Source organism: Daucus carota, chromosome 5, assembly GCF_001625215.2.
Source record: "Daucus carota subsp. sativus chromosome 5, DH1 v3.0, whole genome shotgun sequence".
Lineage (NCBI taxonomy): Eukaryota > Viridiplantae > Streptophyta > Magnoliopsida > Apiales > Apiaceae > Daucus > Daucus carota.
Window position 1 is genome coordinate 39,363,389 of NC_030385.2, and position 19,923 is coordinate 39,383,311.

General features: G+C 36.2%; 2 protein-coding genes across 2 annotated transcripts; both read right to left on the reverse strand.

Annotated features, from left to right (window-relative positions):
- Positions 1-14,104: 14,104 nt before the first annotated feature.
- Positions 14,105-14,647, reverse strand: LOC135152880 (zinc finger protein ZAT11-like). The gene has a single exon (XM_064094036.1). It carries the CDS (start codon positions 14,645-14,647, stop codon positions 14,105-14,107), a length of 543 nt encoding a protein of 180 aa, XP_063950106.1.
- Positions 14,648-19,138: 4,491 nt separating this feature from the next.
- LOC135152881 (zinc finger protein ZAT11-like) lies at positions 19,139-19,684 on the reverse strand. The gene has a single exon (XM_064094037.1). It carries the CDS (start codon positions 19,682-19,684, stop codon positions 19,139-19,141), a length of 546 nt encoding a protein of 181 aa, XP_063950107.1.
- Between the last annotated feature and the right edge of the window lie 239 nt (positions 19,685-19,923).

The window sequence follows — 19,923 nt, forward strand, 5'->3', positions numbered from 1 at the left end:
AAGCTAATGATATCGGGTACTTAAATATAAAATAAATGATATCTGCTATTTAAATATACAACATCAACGGTTATGTGTCGAAACTGATGCATTTACCACGTAGCGGTTGATGTATTTCATTTTAAATTGACATATTTGGAAATATACGTTGATTAATTATGTCCCACATGTCGTCATAATTGTCATATTTGAAGGTGAGACAAAATTTTTAATAAAGCATAGAATACAAAATAATGGACCGTTGGACCCATCTTAAAAAAAAGCTTATTACTTATAAGGGTCTGTTTGAAGTGTTGTTAAAAACTGTCTTGTTATGAAAAAATGCTACTCCCTCCGTCCCACCCATTTCTTTACACTTTCCTTTTTGTGGCTTCCCACCCAATTCTTTACATTTCAAAACTTACCAAAAATAGTCAATGGGTCCCACCACTTCCCCACTTTTCTTTCCTTTTCACACTACTTTTACTCCACTATCTTCTTTTTATATATTAAAAATCGATGGGTCCCACCACTTTACCCACTTTTCTTCCTCTTTTCCACTACTTTATACATATTCCTTAACCTCCGTGCCCAACCCATTCGATAAGAAATGGGTGGGACGGAGGGAGTATAAATCAGATAACTGTTTGGTAATTAATTTTTTATATTTGTATTTTTTGAGTTATAAATAAAAATATAATATTTTTGGGCAGGTTGATATAGTAAATCAATTTAATTCACTAGTTAAAACAACTAGACAATACGAAATAATTAATTTAATCCGCTAATAGCAATTGTAAATTGTCAAACATGACCTGGAACATTAATGTTCAAATTTTTAGGGGGTGTATTCAACTATGTTTTTAAAGGATTATACATAATTTATGGAGTTTAATGAATCATATCTGATTTTGATTTTACGTGAATTCTAGATAAAATATCGCAGAGTTGACACATATTTTTTAGGATTTAAGCACAATACTTCAAAATCTCAAGAATTTCGATGATATTTTCAAAAGTTTAAAATATACTGAACAATCTCACAAAATCCATAATTTTATGAAGTTAAAAAAGTCCATCAACATTTGAATATTATAAGATTTTTAATGGATTTTAAATAATCTCGATTAAATATCATCAGATTTTTAAGTATAATTTAAAATCCTGATTCAATACCACACTGTATTTTATAAATTCTAATTGAATATGCCAAGATGCTGATATTTTATAAAATTTGAATTGAATATATCTCGATTTCATAAATGAAAAAAATACCTTAAAATCTCAATCCAATACAAACCCGTCATCAATAATATCAAGAATCATAGCCGCAAGAGAGAAAAAACAAGGGTTTTTTTATATTCATAACCACGTTTTCAATCTTATTTTCAAAAATACTACCTTATTCAATTTTATTTTCAAAAATACTATCTTCTCTAAAATATTTTCAAAAATACTGTGGTTGCATATGCAACCATATATGCAACTGCAAATCCTGATTTCAAGTTTCAGATTTCAAATGTCATTTTCGACCTCATCATTGGAATCGATATATATCTATCTATATATATATATATATATATATATATATATAGACACACACACATATGAGGTTGTATTCAGTTGATTCTATTGTAATCTAATGGCCCCGCCAGGGGCACCCATATGATGTGCTAGAAATAATTCCTTTAAATCGCAAGCGCACGATCACCGTTTTAATATTTAAGATTCGTCCACAGAGATTAAAATTATTTTCGCAACTCTAATTATCTTTAATCTAGGCGGGTTAGAAATTTAATTAGTGGAGAGGGTGTATAAAAAAAAACTAATTTTTAACATTAAATTGAAAGTCTAATCTAATTACCGAAAATTAATAAACCAAAATTAGATGAACAAAGTTAATAAAAGAAAACAAAGTTTTAACTACCTGGAAATGATAAAATAGCAATTGCCAACACTCGAAATAATATACACGCTTATTGACTCAAGTATTAGACTTGGCAGAGACAAACACATATAATAAAAAAAAAAGCAAATCAACAAAAACAAACACAACCTCAGAACAGTGGCCTCACTTAACCAAAATTAACTCAGAAAACAACAAACTAATCAACCGAAAACTAATGAAACAAAACCCATCAACTATTCATCAAAACAGAACCTATTGGACCAGCAAAACCAGCGACTCAACTGCAGGACTCCAAACTCACTACTGTTTATCGACGAAAACAAACTCTGCCAGCGACTCGGAAACTACAACTACGACTCAGCAATGGCAGACTCGGAACTCTACAGAACAACCCAACTCAGCTACAACAAAATCGACTACAGGACTCAACGCCAAGCAAAACACATACTCGAAGACTCAGTACAAGACTCGGGACTCAGCAAAGAAAACGACTCTGTAACTCGAAAGAAAACGCAGCAGCAACTAATCGATGAACATCTAAACACGAAAACAGAACTCGGACTAAACTCGACACACAAAACAGATAAAACTCGAAGACTCAAACACTAAAACGCAGCAAAAAAAACGAGAGAAACAGAGCCACGGACTCGAACCCAGTACAAAGGAACTCAGTAACACAAACTCGACACAGACCTGCTACTTAGACTCGCTACTAGGCTCATTAACTCGTTTTAAACTACAAGGAACCAACGACTCGGCCGGAGAACGAAACAAGAAGAAAAGTCTTGTGGGGTTTCAAATTGAAAATGAAAAAAAACGAAACCGGGGTTCTTAAACGAAAACAGAGTTGACTGGTTTTTGAAATGAAAGCAGGGGAAAGTGTGTTTTGTTTACAAAACAAACGAACTGGACAAAACTTGAAACTCGACTAAAACGAACTGCTAAACTCGAACTTAACACAAAAAGTAAACTCGACAAAAGCAGATGAAACGAAACACCTTTGACTCAGCTATAACTCGCTAAACAAGAAGACGCGACTCGGCTAAAGGGGTTTTAAAATAAAAAAACAGGGGAATGGGTGTGTTACATTTAGCTAGCAAAAGAAAACACAGATCTAAATAATTCATTAAGCAAAACCAGGTGCTGTTAATAGTTTATATTTATAAAAATCAACTGCCGAATTAAAAGTAAATTGTAACCTTAAAATTTAAAGTCTAAACCCCAACACAAATCATCTTTTGTGCTAGAGTTTTAGCTTCTTCCAAAAATTAAATCTAAATATAAAAAAGGCTACAACTAATTAATGGCTCCTTCCAATCTACAAACAACTTTGAATTCTTTTGTAGTTAGAGGAAGATTTCATAGCCAAAGAAAGCATAAAGAACAAGAATGTAAGAACAAATATGAAATCTTGCATTAAAATATTAAAAGGTGTTTACAAAAGGAGGAGAGAGCATACAAATTAAAACTAGATCTAGACTAGAGAAAGGAGGCTACTAAAATAAGAAAATCCTAGGTTGGTTAAAACATGATGGGGAGATGAGTATTTATAGGGGGAAATTAGGGTAGAGGGGGGGTAGGTGTCCCATCTAGATGCTTCCTTGAGAATATTCCCCTATGATCCTTTTCTTCCATCTTTTTCTTCTTTTTGCTTTATTCTTTTATTTCTTCAAGCTTTTGCAATTTCCTACAAAAAAGACAAATAAACAAATAAATAAGTGAGAACAAGCAATAATTAGGCATTTAAAATATATAAAAATATGCACTCATCAAACTTCCCCATACCTATATTTTGCTCGTCCTCGAGTAAAATCAAAAGAAAAGAAAATAAACTATGAAAACTAGATGCGATTCCTAGGCTCCTTTTCGTAGGCGTGACGGGTGATTTTAGGTTCACCAACCCGTTAAACTCGTAGACGATCTCTACAAGAGGAGTTTTGTCTCCTAAGGGTTTACAGAAGATATACCCATAAAATCTTCGAGACATTCTAGCAAGTGTCTACTCGACTCTTACTCTAATTTCGTTGGTGTTAACAAAAAACGTTTTTAAGGAAAATACGACTTAAAGACTCATCTACTAATAATCAAGATACAGTTGTTTCTAATTCACTTGCATCGACACAAAGATTTACTAGAAATCCAAGGAGTGTAAGTAATTTAAGGCCTTTGATGGATCCTAATTGTCTAAGAACATTTTCTCTTTTTCAACCAATTTTGAACTGACCCAATCTCTATCGAAACAAATATCTAGCCAAACTTCACAAACTTTTATTCTCCTCTCTTTCTTTTTTTCCTCTTTTTTTTTGCATTGACTTTATTTTGTCCGTTTTCTTAGGCAAACAATGTTACCCATGTAGCGAGCTTTAGGTCAGTGACTCCCAAACCAAACGGTCTTAGGGCACTAGGTTTTGAAATCCCCCAACGGACTTAATTGCTCGAGTAACAAAGGCCACAAAACGGGACTAGCCAATCTACTTTTGCCCATTTATCTAAAGATTTTATCTATAAAGAACAATGGGTATTGAAGTAGTTATTCCTTTTTTTTTCTTTTTTTTTCTATCTTTTTTTTTCTATATTTTTTTTTATTCGCAAAGGTTCGATTCGACATTGTTTCAACATGTGGGTTCTCTCTCAGGTATCGAATAATATCACTAGACAATCTCTCCATCAAAGGTCTCGTTCAAAAGTGTGTGCCATCTTGGAATTTAGAGTACAAATCGGTCGATACAAGCTTCAAAAAGACAACCTTACTCAACTACGTTCAAATTATCTAAAAGACACTATATATATATACTTTTTCGAAAACATGCTAAACACCAACTACTCCTAAAGTTCGAGTGAGGGAAAGACAACTTAGCTAAAACATCTCTATTTTTGGAATTTTCTAATTTTTCATTTTTTTAGGGTTTTTCATTTTTTTAAGAATTACACTAAAGCCCTCCCCATACCTAAACCATGCATTGTCCTCAATGTATGCAAAAGAGAATTGAAATGAGAGAGTAAAGAGGAAAAATACCTGAATAGGAGATGAAGGAGATTTTTATTAACTACTGAAGCAACTTACATGATCAAGGGTCGATGAGGTGGATGACCTCTTCCTCCGAATCAACAGGCAATTCTAAAAATGGTTTAAGACGTTGACCATTAACTTTAAAAACATTACCATTTTTAGGATCCTGAATTTCAACAGCACCATGAGGAAAAACAACTTGAACAATGTAAGGACCGTCCCATCTAGAACGCAACTTACCGGGAAACAAATGAAGCCTAGAATTGTAGAGAAGAACTTTTTGGCCGGGAGAAAAGGATTTTCTCAAAATGGTTTTATCATGAAAGGCCTTAGTTCTCTCTTTGTAAATTTTAGCATTTTCGTAGGCATCATTTCTAAGTTCGTCCAACTCGGTCAATTGCAACTTCCGATGACTACCGGCGGTGGGTAAGTCGAAGTTCAATTCTCTAATGGCCCACATGGCCCTATGCTCTAGCTCAACCGGCAAATGGCAAGCTTTACCATACACGAGTCTATAAGGAGACATTCCTAAGACGGTCTTAAAGGCGGTCCGATAGGCCCATAAGGCATCTATCAATTTGGTTGACCAATCCTTCCTATTCGAGTTGACCGTCTTTTCTAAGATTTGCTTAATTTGCCGGTTCGAAACCTCTACTTGGCCACTAGTTTGAGGATGATAAGGGGTAGCAAGCCTATGAGTGATGGAGTACTTCTTAAGAAGTGACTCGAATTGACGGTTCTTGAAATGTGTCCCTTGGTCACTAATGATAGCCCTAGGTGTACCAAATCGAGAAAAGATATTCTCTTTAAGGAATCGGAGGACAACTTTGTTGTCATTGGACCGGGTCGGGATGGCTTCTACCCACTTAGAAACATAATCAACCGCAAGAAGGATGTAAAGGTGGCCAAACGAATTAGGAAATGGACCCATGAAATCTATGCCCCACACATCAAAAAGTTCAACAACAAGGATTGGGCTCATAGGCATCATGTTTCGCCTAGTGATTCTTCCTAGATGTTGACACCTATTACAAGCGGAACAATACTCGGCGGCATCCTTAAACAAACTAGGCCAATAAAAACCACATTGGAGGATTTTAGCGGCGGTCTTCTTCGCACTAAAATGACCTCCACATGCTTGATCGTGACAAAACGAGAGGATACTATGAAACTCACTATTTGGGACACACCTCCTAATGATTTGGTCGGGACAATGCTTAAAGAGATACGGGTCGTCCCAAAAGAAATGTTTCACTTGAGAAAAGAACTTGGCTTTATCATTCTTGGACCAATTCGAGGGAATGTCACCGGTTGCTAAGTAATTGACTATGTCGGCGAACCAAGGGAGAGTGGAAATCGAGAGAAGGTGTTCGTCGGGAAAGGACTCGCTTAAGGGCAAGTCATTAGTGGATTCAACCACTAATCGAGAGAGATGATCGGCGACGACATTCTCACAACCTTTCTTATCTCTAATTTCTAAGTCAAACTCTTGGAGCAACAACACCCATCTAATCAAGCGGGCTTTTGAGTCTTTTTTAGAGAAAAGATACTTAAGAGCGGCATGGTCGGTGTAAACAATGATTTTAGACCCGATAAGATAAGAGCGAAATTTTTCTAAGGCAAAGACTACGGCTAGAAGCTCCTTCTCGGTGGTAGAGTAATTGAGTTGGGCATCATTTAAGGTCTTACTAGCGTAGTATATGACATGAGGCCTCTTATCTATTCGTTGTCCTAAAACCGCTCCTATGGCATAATCGGATGCGTCACACATAAGCTCAAAAGGTTGGCTCCAATCGGGAGACTTCATGATCGGGGCCGAAGTCAATTCTCGCTTAAGGTCTTCGAAGGAATGAACACACTCGCTTGTGAATTCGAATTTGACATCCTTAGCTAGAAGGTTGGTAAAAGGTCGGGCCTTTTTGCTAAAATCCTGGATGAATCTACGATAAAATCCCGCATGTCCAAGGAAAGAGCGAATTTCCTTAACGGACTTGGGAGGAGGGAGATTAGCTATTAGGTCGACCTTAGCTTTGTCTACTTCGATTCCTTTTTCAGAAATTTTATGCCCTAGAACGATTCCCTCCTTAACCATGAAATGACATTTCTCCCAATTTAGCACTAAATCCGTTTCCTCACATCTTTTCAAAACTAAGTCTAGATTATTAAGGCATTGGTGAAAAGATGGGCCAAAGATGGAAAAGTCATCTATGAAGACTTCTAGAAAGTCACCTATCATTTCCGAGAAGATGCTAGTCATGCACCTTTGGAACGTGGATGGACCCGTAGTTAGGCCGAAAGCTAGACGTCTATAAGCGAAGGTTCCAAAAGGGCAAGTGAAGGTGGTCTTTTCTTGGTCCTCGGGTGCGATTGGGATTTGAAAATATCCCGAGTAACCGTCTAAGAAGCAATAAAACGCGTGACCCGCTAACCTTTCTAGCATTTGATCGATGAAGGGCAAAGGAAAATGGTCTTTCCTAGTGACGGCATTGAGCTTCCTAAAGTCTATACACATTCTCCAACCGGATTGGACACGGGTTGGAACTTGCTCATTGTTCTCATTGGTCACTAAAGTGATGCCCGACTTCTTAGGCACAACATGAACGGGACTCACCCACTTACTATCGGAAATAGGATAAATGATCCCATTGTCTAAGCACTTAAGAATCTCTTTCTTTACTACCTCCATCATGGGAGGATTAACCTCCTTTGAGGTTCTCTCACGGGCTTTGCATCTTCTACCAAATGAATCCTATGTTGGACAATCGCCGGGCTAATTCCTTTAATGTCCGAAATGCTCCACCCTATGGCTCCCTTATGTTTTCTAAGGATTCCTAAAAGTTCTTCCTCTTGTGACATAGTCAAATTAGAGGCAATGATAACGGGATAAGACTCGTTAGGGCCTAGAAATGCATACTTAAGAGTGTCGGGAAGAGGTTTGAGTTCTAATTCCGGCGGTTGTGACTCAACGGTTTTCTTAGGTAAAGGCAAATGCTCGGGTTCAACATCACGCTTTTGACTTGTTGTAGGAATGGTGGATTCTAACATTTGGTTGACCTCATGTGTGTAGTCGGAAACATCCCAATCCTCTCCAAAATGTTTTAAGCAAAATTCAAGGGCATCTTTAGGATTCATGAGATCTTGATCAACTATTTCATCAATTAGATTAACGTCCATAGGTTGATCATAGAAATCATCGGATTGTTTCCCTACATGAAATATGTTGAGGTCGATTGTCATGTTGCCAAATGTTAACTTCATTAAGCCGTTCCTACAATTAATCAACGCGTTGGATGTAGCTAAAAAGGGTCGTCCTAGGATGATGGGAATTTGATTCTTTGGGTTCCTAACCGGCTCGGTCTCTAGGACGACAAAATCTACGGGAAACACAAAATCACCTACTTTAATTAGCACGTCCTCGATCATTCCCTTAGGAATTTTCACGGATCGGTCGGCTAATTGAAGTGTGACATTAGTTTGTCGGAGTTCCCCTAAACCTAAGGCTTGGTAGACAGAATATGGAAGGAGATTAACACTAGCCCCTAAATCAAGTAACGCCTTATCCACAAAAGTTTCTCCTATGACACATGAAATTGTAGGACAACCGGGGTCCTTGTATTTCACGGGAATTTGGTTTGAGAGAATCGAACTAATGTGAGACGTAAGGAAAGCTTTCTTAGGGACATGGTTGGTTCTCTTATGGGTACATAACTCCTTAAGACACTTAGCGTATGAAGGAATTTGTTGAATTGCATCTAAAAGGGGTATGTTGACCTTGACTTGCTTAAACACTTCCAAAATCTTCTCCATTTGAGCCGATTGCTTAGGTGAAATAAGTCTTTGTGGGTAAGGGACTCTCGGTTTATAGACTACTTCACTTTGCAACTCGGGTTCCGGGTTTGGGTCACTCGACTCTTCACGGGCTTTTGAACACTCGGGTTTGTCATGATTAATGGTAGTAATGGGTGGACTTGGATTAGAAGTCGAATCCCCTTTCTTACCAAGGTTCTCACCAACGTGGGTCTCTACTTGTTTACCCGACCTAAGAGAAATGACCGAATGCACATTATCCGGGGGTCTTTGATTAAGAGGGAATTTCGGGTTCACCTCGGGTTGGCTCGGGAATTTGTTCTTTTCTCGCTCACACAATGTGCTTGCTAATTGACTCAATTGGGACTCTAACTTAGAGACGGCTTGCACATTAGAATGCAAAAGTTGCCTATCTTGAGTTAAAGTTTGCATGAAAGTTTGCTGGGATTGGGTCAAGTTAGTTTGCGATTTCACTAAGGCCTCTATGCTCTTTTCTAAGGAATTGAGTCTCTTATCCGAATCATTAAACCCGGGAGGATTTAACGGAGCTTGACTCGGGTTTTGATAATTCGGAAAAGAATTGGGATTGGGCCTAGGAAAATTAGGTTGTGGAGCTTGAAAGTTTTGACCTTGGTTCCACGAGAAATTCGGGTGATTCTTCCACCCGGGGTTATAAGTTGGTGCAAATGGATCATTTCTAGGCTTGGGTTGGAACATTGCGTTCACTTGCTCAAAATCATGAGATTGTTGGATCTCGGGATGGGAAGCATTATAGTTCGGGAACATAGGCATAGATGAGGGGCTACTATGAGATTCTAACGCCTCGAGTCTCTTAGTAAGGGTTGCTAATTTGGCATCGGTTGCCACATTGTTTCCTATCGAGTGCAAACCCCTAGAGCTAGACGCCTCGATCGACTTTTTAGGTTCCCTAGTAGACTCCCATAACATTGTTTTCTCGGCTAAGTCCTCGAAAAATTCCCACCCTTGGTCCTCATCTTTCTCCATGAATTTGCCTTGGCACATAGACTCTAACAAAGCGGTTGTTTGACTATCTAAGGCCTCGTAAACAATCTTACAAAGTCTCCATTTCTCTATTCCATGGTGGGGGCATTGTGATAAAAGATTTTTGAAACGATCAAAGAATTTCCAAAAAGACTCATTTTCCCTTTGATGGAATTGATTTATTTCATTTGTAATTCGAGTCGTTTTGTGGTTTGGAAAATACTTTTTAAGAAACATTACCACAAACCCCTCCCAAGTGGAAATAGAATTGACGGGAAGACTATACAACCATTTTTTTGCATTTTCTTTTAAAGCAAAGTTGATTAGTCTAAGCCGAATGGAGTCTTCGCTTAATTGTTGGAGTTTTTGCAAACCGCAAATCTCCTCAAATTCTTGAATGAAAAGATAGGGATCCTCACCTTCACTCCCTAAAAATTTAGGCAACATACTAATGTGATGTGCCTTAATCTCGAAATTATTCCCATTAACGGGAGGAAGGGTAATGCATGATGGTTGAGCGGAACGGGATGGGTAACAGCGGTCTTTAAGAGACAACGCCATGTTTACTATCGGTTCGCTAGCTTCTATGGGTTCGGAGTCCGAAGAGGACGAAGAAGGAATTTCGATGATCGGTCTAACTAATCTAGACGATTCGCTCCTAACCCAAGTAGTTCGCATAAACTAGATAGTAAACACGTAGCAAATAAGTGCGAGAAATTAAATCAAACAAAAGAAAGGGTGTAAAAGTGAAAGAAAAACTTAATTCTAGGGTTCCCTAATAAAAATGAACTAGACCTTGCTCCTAACGTTAAGGACCACCAAAAACTCGATAAATCCAAAATTATTCAGACCGGTCTGGCCAGTTTGGAGCAGGCATTGCCAAGAGGCCAATCTCCGCGCTTAGACACCAAACCTTAATCGGCCAGGTAAGCTTTCGCTTGCCTTAGACACCGAAAAGTCGGAATAATTAAAGATTACCTCGTCTTTTAGGTACCTTCCTAGTTGAGCGCGAAATCCTAGGGGCTAACGTCTAATTCAATTTTATTAAAGGCTAGGTAAATGCAAAATGAAGTAATTAAATTGTTGTGGGCCAAGGAAAGAGTGATGAAATCCCTCCCCTTATCTTGTGAGTGGTTTTGCCCTTAAGATTTTATTTAAAATGATGCACCACACAACGAGATAATTAAAGCGATAAACAACTATGGATGCTTAAACTACGTGTCCTAATCTAGAGAAAGAAAGAAAATTAACGTACCTTTGGGTCCTCCAGCGATCACCACAATTAAGGTACGAAAATTTAAAAACAAAAATTAAAAATCTAAATGATGTGCCCTAAGTGTAAAAATGCATGATGCACACATACGTAGTTCTAACTAATATTTTTGGATTTTAATATTTTTTATTTTTTTGTGATTTTCAATTTTCAAATTTGTTTGTGGTTTTCTAAATAAAAAAAAACGAAAAATAAGAGTGGAGAGATACGGGATACCAAAGCAAGCTTCCAAATCCGAGCAAAATTTGTCCACTTTACTCCATAATTCCCGAATATTCCTCCTCGAAATAAAGAACAAAAATTAGTGAGAAAACAAGCTAATCCGAAAGATTAAAAATAAAGGAGCGGAAAATTAATTTTAATCCCCGGCAGCGGCGCCAAAAACTTGATGTGCTAGAAATAATTCCTTTAAATCGCAAGCGCACGATCACCGTTTTAATATTTAAGATTCGTCCACAGAGATTAAAATTATTTTCGCAACTCTAATTATCTTTAATCTAAGCGGGTTAGAAATTTAATTAGTGGAGAGGGTGTATAAAAAAAAACTAATTTTTAACATTAAATTGAAAGTCTAATCTAATTACCGAAAATTAATAAACCAAAATTAGATGAACAAAGTTAATAAAAGAAAACAAAGTTTTAACTACCTGGAAATGATAAAATAGCAATTGCCAACACTCGAAATAATATACACGCTTATTGACTCAAGTATTAGACTTGGCAGAGACAAACACATATAATAAAAAAAAAAAGCAAATCAACAAAAACAAACACAACCTCAGAACAGTGGCCTCACTTAACCAAAATTAACTCAGAAAACAACAAACTAATCAACCGAAAACTAATGAAACAAAACCCATCAACTATTCATCAAAACAGAACCTATTGGACCAGCAAAACCAGCGACTCAACTGCAGGACTCCAAACTCACTACTGTTTATCGACGAAAACAAACTCTGCCAGCGACTCGGAAACTACAACTACGACTCAGCAATGGCAGACTCGGAACTCTACAGAACAACCCAACTCAGCTACAACAAAATCGACTACAGGACTCAACGCCAAGCAAAACACAGACTCGAAGACTCAGTACAAGACTCGGGACTCAGCAAAGAAAACGACTCTGTAACTCGAAAGAAAACGCAGCAGCAACTAATCGATGAACATCTAAACACGAAAACAGAACTCGGACTAAACTCGACACACAAAACAGATAAAACTCGAAGACTCAAACACTAAAACGCAGCAAAAAAAACGAGAGAAACAGAGCCACGGACTCGAACCCAGTACAAAGGAACTCAGTAACACAAACTCGACACAGACCTGCTACTTAGACTCGCTACTAGGCTCATTAACTCGTTTTAAACTACAAGGAACCAACGACTCGGCCGGAGAACGAAACAAGAAGAAAAGTCTTGTGGGGTTTCAAATTGAAAATGAAAAAAAACGAAACCGGGGTTCTTAAACGAAAACAGAGTTGACTGGTTTTTGAAATGAAAGCAGGGGAAAGTGTGTTTTGTTTACAAAACAAACGAACTGGACAAAACTTGAAACTCGACTAAAACGAACTGCTAAACTCGAACTTAACACAAAAAGTAAACTCGACAAAAGCAGATGAAACGAAACACCTTTGACTCAGCTATAACTCGCTAAACAAGAAGACGCGACTCGGCTAAAGGGGTTTTAAAATAAAAAAACAGGGGAATGGGTGTGTTACATTTAGCTAGCAAAAGAAAACACAGATCTAAATAATTCATTAAGCAAAACCAGGTGCTGTTAATAGTTTATATTTATAAAAATCAACTGCCGAATTAAAAGTAAATTGTAACCTTAAAATTTAAAGTCTAAACCCCAACACAAATCATCTTTTGTGCTAGAGTTTTAGCTTCTTCCAAAAATTAAATCTAAATATAAAAAAGGCTACAACTAATTAATGGCTCCTTCCAATCTACAAACAACTTTGAATTCTTTTGTAGTTAGAGGAAGATTTCATAGCCAAAGAAAGCATAAAGAACAAGAATGTAAGAACAAATATGAAATCTTGCATTAAAATATTAAAAGGTGTTTACAAAAGGAGGAGAGAGCATACAAATTAAAACTAGATCTAGACTAGAGAAAGGAGGCTACTAAAATAAGAAAATCCTAGGTTGGTTAAAACATGATGGGGAGATGAGTATTTATAGGGGGAAATTAGGGTAGAGGGGGGGTAGGTGTCCCATCTAGATGCTTCCTTGAGAATATTCCCCTATGATCCTTTTCTTCCATCTTTTTCTTCTTTTTGCTTTATTCTTTTATTTCTTCAAGCTTTTGCAATTTCCTACAAAAAAGACAAATAAACAAATAAATAAGTGAGAACAAGCAATAATTAGGCATTTAAAATATATAAAAATATGCACTCATCACCATACATCAGTTGCAACTTATAGTTTTTCGTTCAACTGAAAACTGTAAGTTCCAACTGAAGTATGGGTGCCCCTGGCGGGGCCATTGGATTGCAATAGAATCAACTGAATGCAACCTCATATGCAACTAAATGCAACCTCATATGCAACTAATTAATACAACTGAAAACTGTAAGTTGCAACAGATGTATGGTGTTCCCCTGGCGGGGCCATTAGATTGCAATAGAATCAACTGAATGCAACTAAATACAACCATATGCAACCATATATGCCACTGAATTTCTGATTTCGAGTTCCAGTTTTCAAATGTCATGGTCGAAAATGACATTTGAAAACTGGAACTCGAAATCAGGAATTCAGTTGCATATATGGTTGCATATGCAACCACCGTATTTTTGGAAAATATTTTCAGCAGTATTTTTGAAAATATTTTAGAGAAGGTAGTACTTTTGAAAATAAGATTGGCGAAGGTAGTACTTTTGAAAATAAGATTGAAAAAACAGTATACAAGATAATTCTCCAAAAAACAATGATCAAGAACACAAAACTAATCCATTGAAACTGAAAATCCAACAAGAGAGTCACATAACAAAATTCATAACCATGTAAAGAAATACCAACCTACATGTTCTGCAACAGTCGAACAGACATCATATTCATACACACGCAAATTCCATACAATTCACATTTAAGTAACCACTCTCGACTCTCCACGAAACTAACTAAAACTCGACCTTCATTTCATTCTCATCCGGGCTCAGATTCAAATCAAGCCCTAACATCCTCTTGTCAAAGCAATTACCAGTGACCATCTTCACATCATCAGAGTGATCAGCAGCACTACCAGCAACAGTACTAGCATTATTGCCATAACTCTCATCACTCCCAAGCAAGTCTTGATTCTTGCGCTTACGATAATGCTTGCTACTCTTGTGACCACCTAAAGCCATTCCGTTCCAAAACTCAGCACTGCACATAGTGCACTTGTAGGGCTTGGGCCCCTTCATCTCGGCTTCTGTTCCGCCACCACCAAGTCGTTCAATGCGCTTGTGGTTCGCTCTGTGACTGCCTAGGGATTGGACAGTTGAGAAGCTACGTTCACATTTCTTGCACTTGAAGATCTTTTCCGGCTTAGACGACGACTTCCTACTTTCTGCTCTCTGCAAGATCATTGCGCAGTTCGCCCTTGCGAATCTCTCCACTGGGTCTGTGTTAGAGAATTTCATCCTCTTTGTTTCCTCAATTGCATGCTTCTCTCCGGCCATCTTTTCTCTGCAACTTATAAGCAACTTATATGTTATGTAATCACTATATAAAATTGTGTGTCTTTTGTATGTGTAAAACAAGTTGTAAGTGTGAGTGTGTGGAACACTAACCGAGTGAGTACACTGGTTGATGGCCAAGTAATTATGTTTTACAAATCAAATACTAATAATAACGACGCAAATCTATACGCTAATATTCCCAATTCCCATTCTACGATATATATTTTAAGAGATCAGTTAAGTTCAATGAAGACCACATTTTTTATGAATACCTGAAGACCACATATGTTCTGCAAGTAAAATATTTAATAAAAACATTGCAAAACGTATAGTTTTACAAATCATGTTCTATGAAATCATTATTTCATTTAAAATCTTGAATATCATATAAGTTTTACATGTGGAACATTACAAAATATTTTATTCTATAAAATATGTTTAGTTTGCAGAACATTTGTTCAACTTGCAGAACATACATTATCTACTTATTAAACATAGATAATCTTCAACAATTTTAATGAATACATGATATTTGTAGAACATATTTTACAAAATAATGTATTTTATAGTGTTTTAATTGCAGAACATACATGGTCTCCGAAGTCTCCGATGAAACAGCGGTCTCCATAGAACTTTCCTCTATTTTAAGATATTATGTTAAGAGCATTGTTGTTGAGTCGCTCGACTAGTCGCGACTAGTCGTCGACTAGTCGAGTAGTCAGTGTGCAGGGCTCGACTGGGATGGTCGACTAGACAGATGTAAGTATTTCGCCCGATTTATGACTGACTGGTCGACTGGGTCGACTAGTCGGGTCGACTAGTCGGGTCGACTGGAAGACCCAGTCGGTCGACTAGTGTTCAAATTCTAAAAAAAATCAAAAACCCAGTTGTATCAAAACCTAAAAACAAAAGCCCAGCAGCCTCCAGTCGATTCCAAGCAGTCTCAGTCACTTCTAACATCGATTGAATCGATTCCAGTAGCTTTGTTTACTCTGTTGTTACTTACATTTACACACACTCTGTTATTACACACACTTGCACACTCTATAATCAGTAGTCACTAGTTGCAATAAGCATTGTTTAATGCCAGTACACACACACAGAATCACAGTAGCTTTGTTTAATCTGCAGAATGGCTGATGCATCGAACAAGGCTGTTTATGCATAATTAGAAGTGAGAATGTAGAAGTTAGAACAGACATATATAATTTATTACACATATAAATATAAGTATATATAATATATAATATTAATTTTATACCTTGTCGACTAGTGTCAACTAGTCTACGACTAGTCTCGACTAGTCACGACTCGACTTACCGGAGAGTTCAGTCGACTCGACTCGACTTACCGACTTAACAACCATGGTTAACAGTAATATTTTCTTACTTATGAAATATGCTATTTATATACTACGGAAATAAATATTAAGAAATAGAATTTATCGATACGACTGGCCAAATATTGTATAGTATTTCTTAAAAAAAATTAAAATTTACAAATGCGATGAATATTGAAATGAAATATTTAATTAATTACTTGCGATTTCGAAAAATTATTATTACAAATTATTTGCACATCATGTTGCCTTGGATTTTATTGATCACACATTTTCATAATAATTAAAAAAGATTGTGTAGATGCTCGTAAATGTAATAAATTGAATTTCTAATATCAAGCTTGAGTTTGAATGTTTGCATATTGATTCAAGCTAAAGTGCTCAACTCATGCCAAATGTGAACATTGTTAAAAACTAAATATTATATATATAATTTAATTGTAGTATAAATTAATATATACAAATCAAAATATAAACCAATATTTCTAGGAGAGTGGGGAGGTTTGTGGGAACTTGAATCCTAAGTTGGAGCTTGGTAAAGTCAATGTATGCTAGACGGGGTGGGCACGGGGAGTCCCAATCCCCGAATTCAATATCCTTCCCCGAACCCCGAATGGGGATTCTTCTCCGACCCCGCCCCGAACCCTGAAGGGGAGTTATAAAAAGTTATAATTTTATAATATATAATATACTTCCTAATAAAAAACAAACTACTAACTCCTAATATACTAATAAAATAATACTATCTCATATTTTCAACATCAAATAATATTAAAATTGATTTTTAATATAATTAAACACCAAATTTTAAAATTATAAAACATATTATATTACAATATAATTATAATCAATCATATAAATAAAGATTTTTTTTAATTTTAATAATATAAATTTATATATGAATATTATATATATATATATATATATATATATATATATATATATATATATATATATATATAGACACACACACACACAAACGGGGTCGGGGAGACACTAATCCCCGACCCCACCCCGATTCCCGAATTTTTTATGAAATTTTCCCCGATCCCCGTCCCGCCCCTGAAAAATTCCCCGAATCACCGACCCAAACGAGGCGGGGATCGGACCGGGGTCGAGCGGGGCGGGATGAATGCCCATCCCTAATTGAGTAGGAGTAAAGCCTATCCAGACAGGTTAGAATCCAGTATCAGATCTTGAGCTTTTTTGAAGTTCATTTGGACTTGTCCGGAGCCTTATGGAGGTTCAGGTGGACTCAAGTTGGATTGACGGCATCGCGAAAGGTCTCAGTGTGTGATGTCGTATAGAAGGTTAGTGATGATATCTAGAGTGTGGTTGACGTCATATAGGACTAGACATCCTGTTTATATAAGGATAATATCCTATCAAACTGCGTCTTCTCTTAACTTCTCCAGTCAACTTTGGTCAAAATTGAGATGAATAACCATGAAACTCAACTTAACACTCGCATAAAAATTTAAATTATTGTAAAAGTAATTCATTTGCTTGATTCACTACATAATTAGTGTTTCAATTTCACAGTAACAAACATCAAAATGGTTAGATCTTTCGGATTATGATATCTAAATCATGAATCATAATATTTTATTGCGAAAGATGAATACTTACCTGATAAAAAGATTGTTGATGTATAAATAAGTTCCGGCTTTAGCTTGTTCAATATGTTCTGATATCTGATTGTATTCTGGTCTTCAAACTATCTTCTTTTATGTTTTATTTCTATCTACAGAAATATAGAGCAAATGATATGATCTGCTACTTAAATGTACTGCAGCAACGGTTATGTATCGTAACTGATGCATTTACCACGTAGCAGTTGGTGGATCTCATTTTAAATTGACACATTCGAAAACATACCGTTGGTTAATTATGTCCCACCTATCGTTATAATTGTCATATTTGAAAGAGAGACAAAATTTTAATAGAGCGGAGAAGACAAAATAAAGGACCGTTTGGCTTAATTTAAAAAAATGTACTTATTGCTTATAAAGGTCTGTTTGGTGGTGCTGTTAAAAGTTTTGTGTTGTTAGAAAAAATGCTGATAAAAAATGTTGTTATAGAAATAAAATAAATGTTTGGTAATTTTTTTGATATCTGCATTTTTTGAGGAATATATAATTATATAATATATTTGGTCAGGTTGATATAGTGAATTTTATGACAATTTCCCGTAAAAGCTGAAAAAGCAGTTTTTTCCAAAAATATGATAAGACCTTATTTTCCTAAAAACAACTTTTGAGCTAAAAACTTACGTTAGAAAAGTAGTTAGATTAATCAAACAAATTTTCACCTCCTCAGCAAAAAAATTTGATATTGGTGTCTACAACAGCAATGCCAAACGGTGCCTATGTGAGAAGTTACTTATATGTGAAAAGTTACTTTTTAATTAATGTGTATAGATAATATTTTTGATAGTTCTAAATTATTAAGTATAACAAATAAATAATATATAATAAAATTATCTTTTAAAGTGATCTTATACATTTGTGTAAATTCAAATTTTGAAAATAAAAAAAGTCATTAAAAGAAATAATTTTTAACTTCTCAGGTTTAGTCTTATAAGTAAGAAATTCACTTAGGGGTCGTTTAATTCGAGCAGTGGTATGTGGTTGAAATGAGGAATCGGGTTAAGCTTGTATGAGTTTGAGATATCATATTTAATATCTTGTGTTTGGCTGAGTGCTGCAATCAATATATATAATTTTTATAAAAAAAATAAGTTATTAATTTATATTAATTAAAAATATTATAATTTAAGTATAATTTAAAATCCTGATTCAATACCACACTGTATTTTATAAATTCTGCTAATATTTTATAAAATTTGAATTGAATATATCTCGATTTCATAAATGAAAAAGAACACCTTAAAATCTCAATCCAATACAAACCCCGTATCAATAATATCAAGAATCATAGTCGCAAGAGAGAAAAAACAATGATCAAGAACACAAAACTAATCCATTGAAACTGAAAATCCAACAAGAGAGTCACATAACAAAATTCATAACCATGTAAAGAAATACCAACCTACATGTTCTGCAACAGTCGAACAGACATCATATTCATACACATGCAAATTCCATACAATTCAAATTTAAGTAACCACTCTCGACTCTCCACGAAACTAATTAAAACTCGAAAACCTTCATTTCATTCTCATCCGGACTCAGATTCAAATCAAGCCCTAACATCCTCTTGTCAAAGCAATTACCAGTGACCATCTTCACATCATCAGAGTGATCAGCAGCACTACCAGCAACAGTACTAGCATTATTGCCATAACTCTCATCACTCCCAAGCAAGTCTTGATTCTTGCGCTTACGATAATGCTTACTACTCTTGTGACCACCTAAAGCCATTCCGTTCCAAAACTCAGCACTGCACATAGTGCACTTGTAGGGCTTGGGCCCCTTCATCTCGGCTTCCGTTCCGCCACCACCAAGTCGTTCAATGCGCTTGTGGTTCGCTTTGTGACTGCCTAGGGATTGGACAGTTGAGAAGCTACGTTCACATTTCTTGCACTTGAAGATCTTTTCCGGCTTAGACGACGACTTCCTACTTTCGGCTCTCTGCAAGATCATTTCGCAGTTCGCCCTTGCGAAACTCTCCACTGCGTCTGTGTTAGAGAATTTCATCCTCTTTGTTTCCTCAATTGCATGCTTCTCTCCGGCCATCTTTTCTCTGCAACTTATAAGCAACTTATATGTTATGTAATCACTATATAAAATTGTGTGTCTTTTGTATGTGTAAAACAAGTTGTAAGTGTGAGTGTGTGGAACACTAACCGAGTGAGTACACTGGTTGATGGCCAAGTAATTATGTTTTACAAATCAAATACTACTAATAACGACGCAAATCTATACGCTAATATTCCCAATTCCCATTCTACGATACATATTTTAAGATATTATGT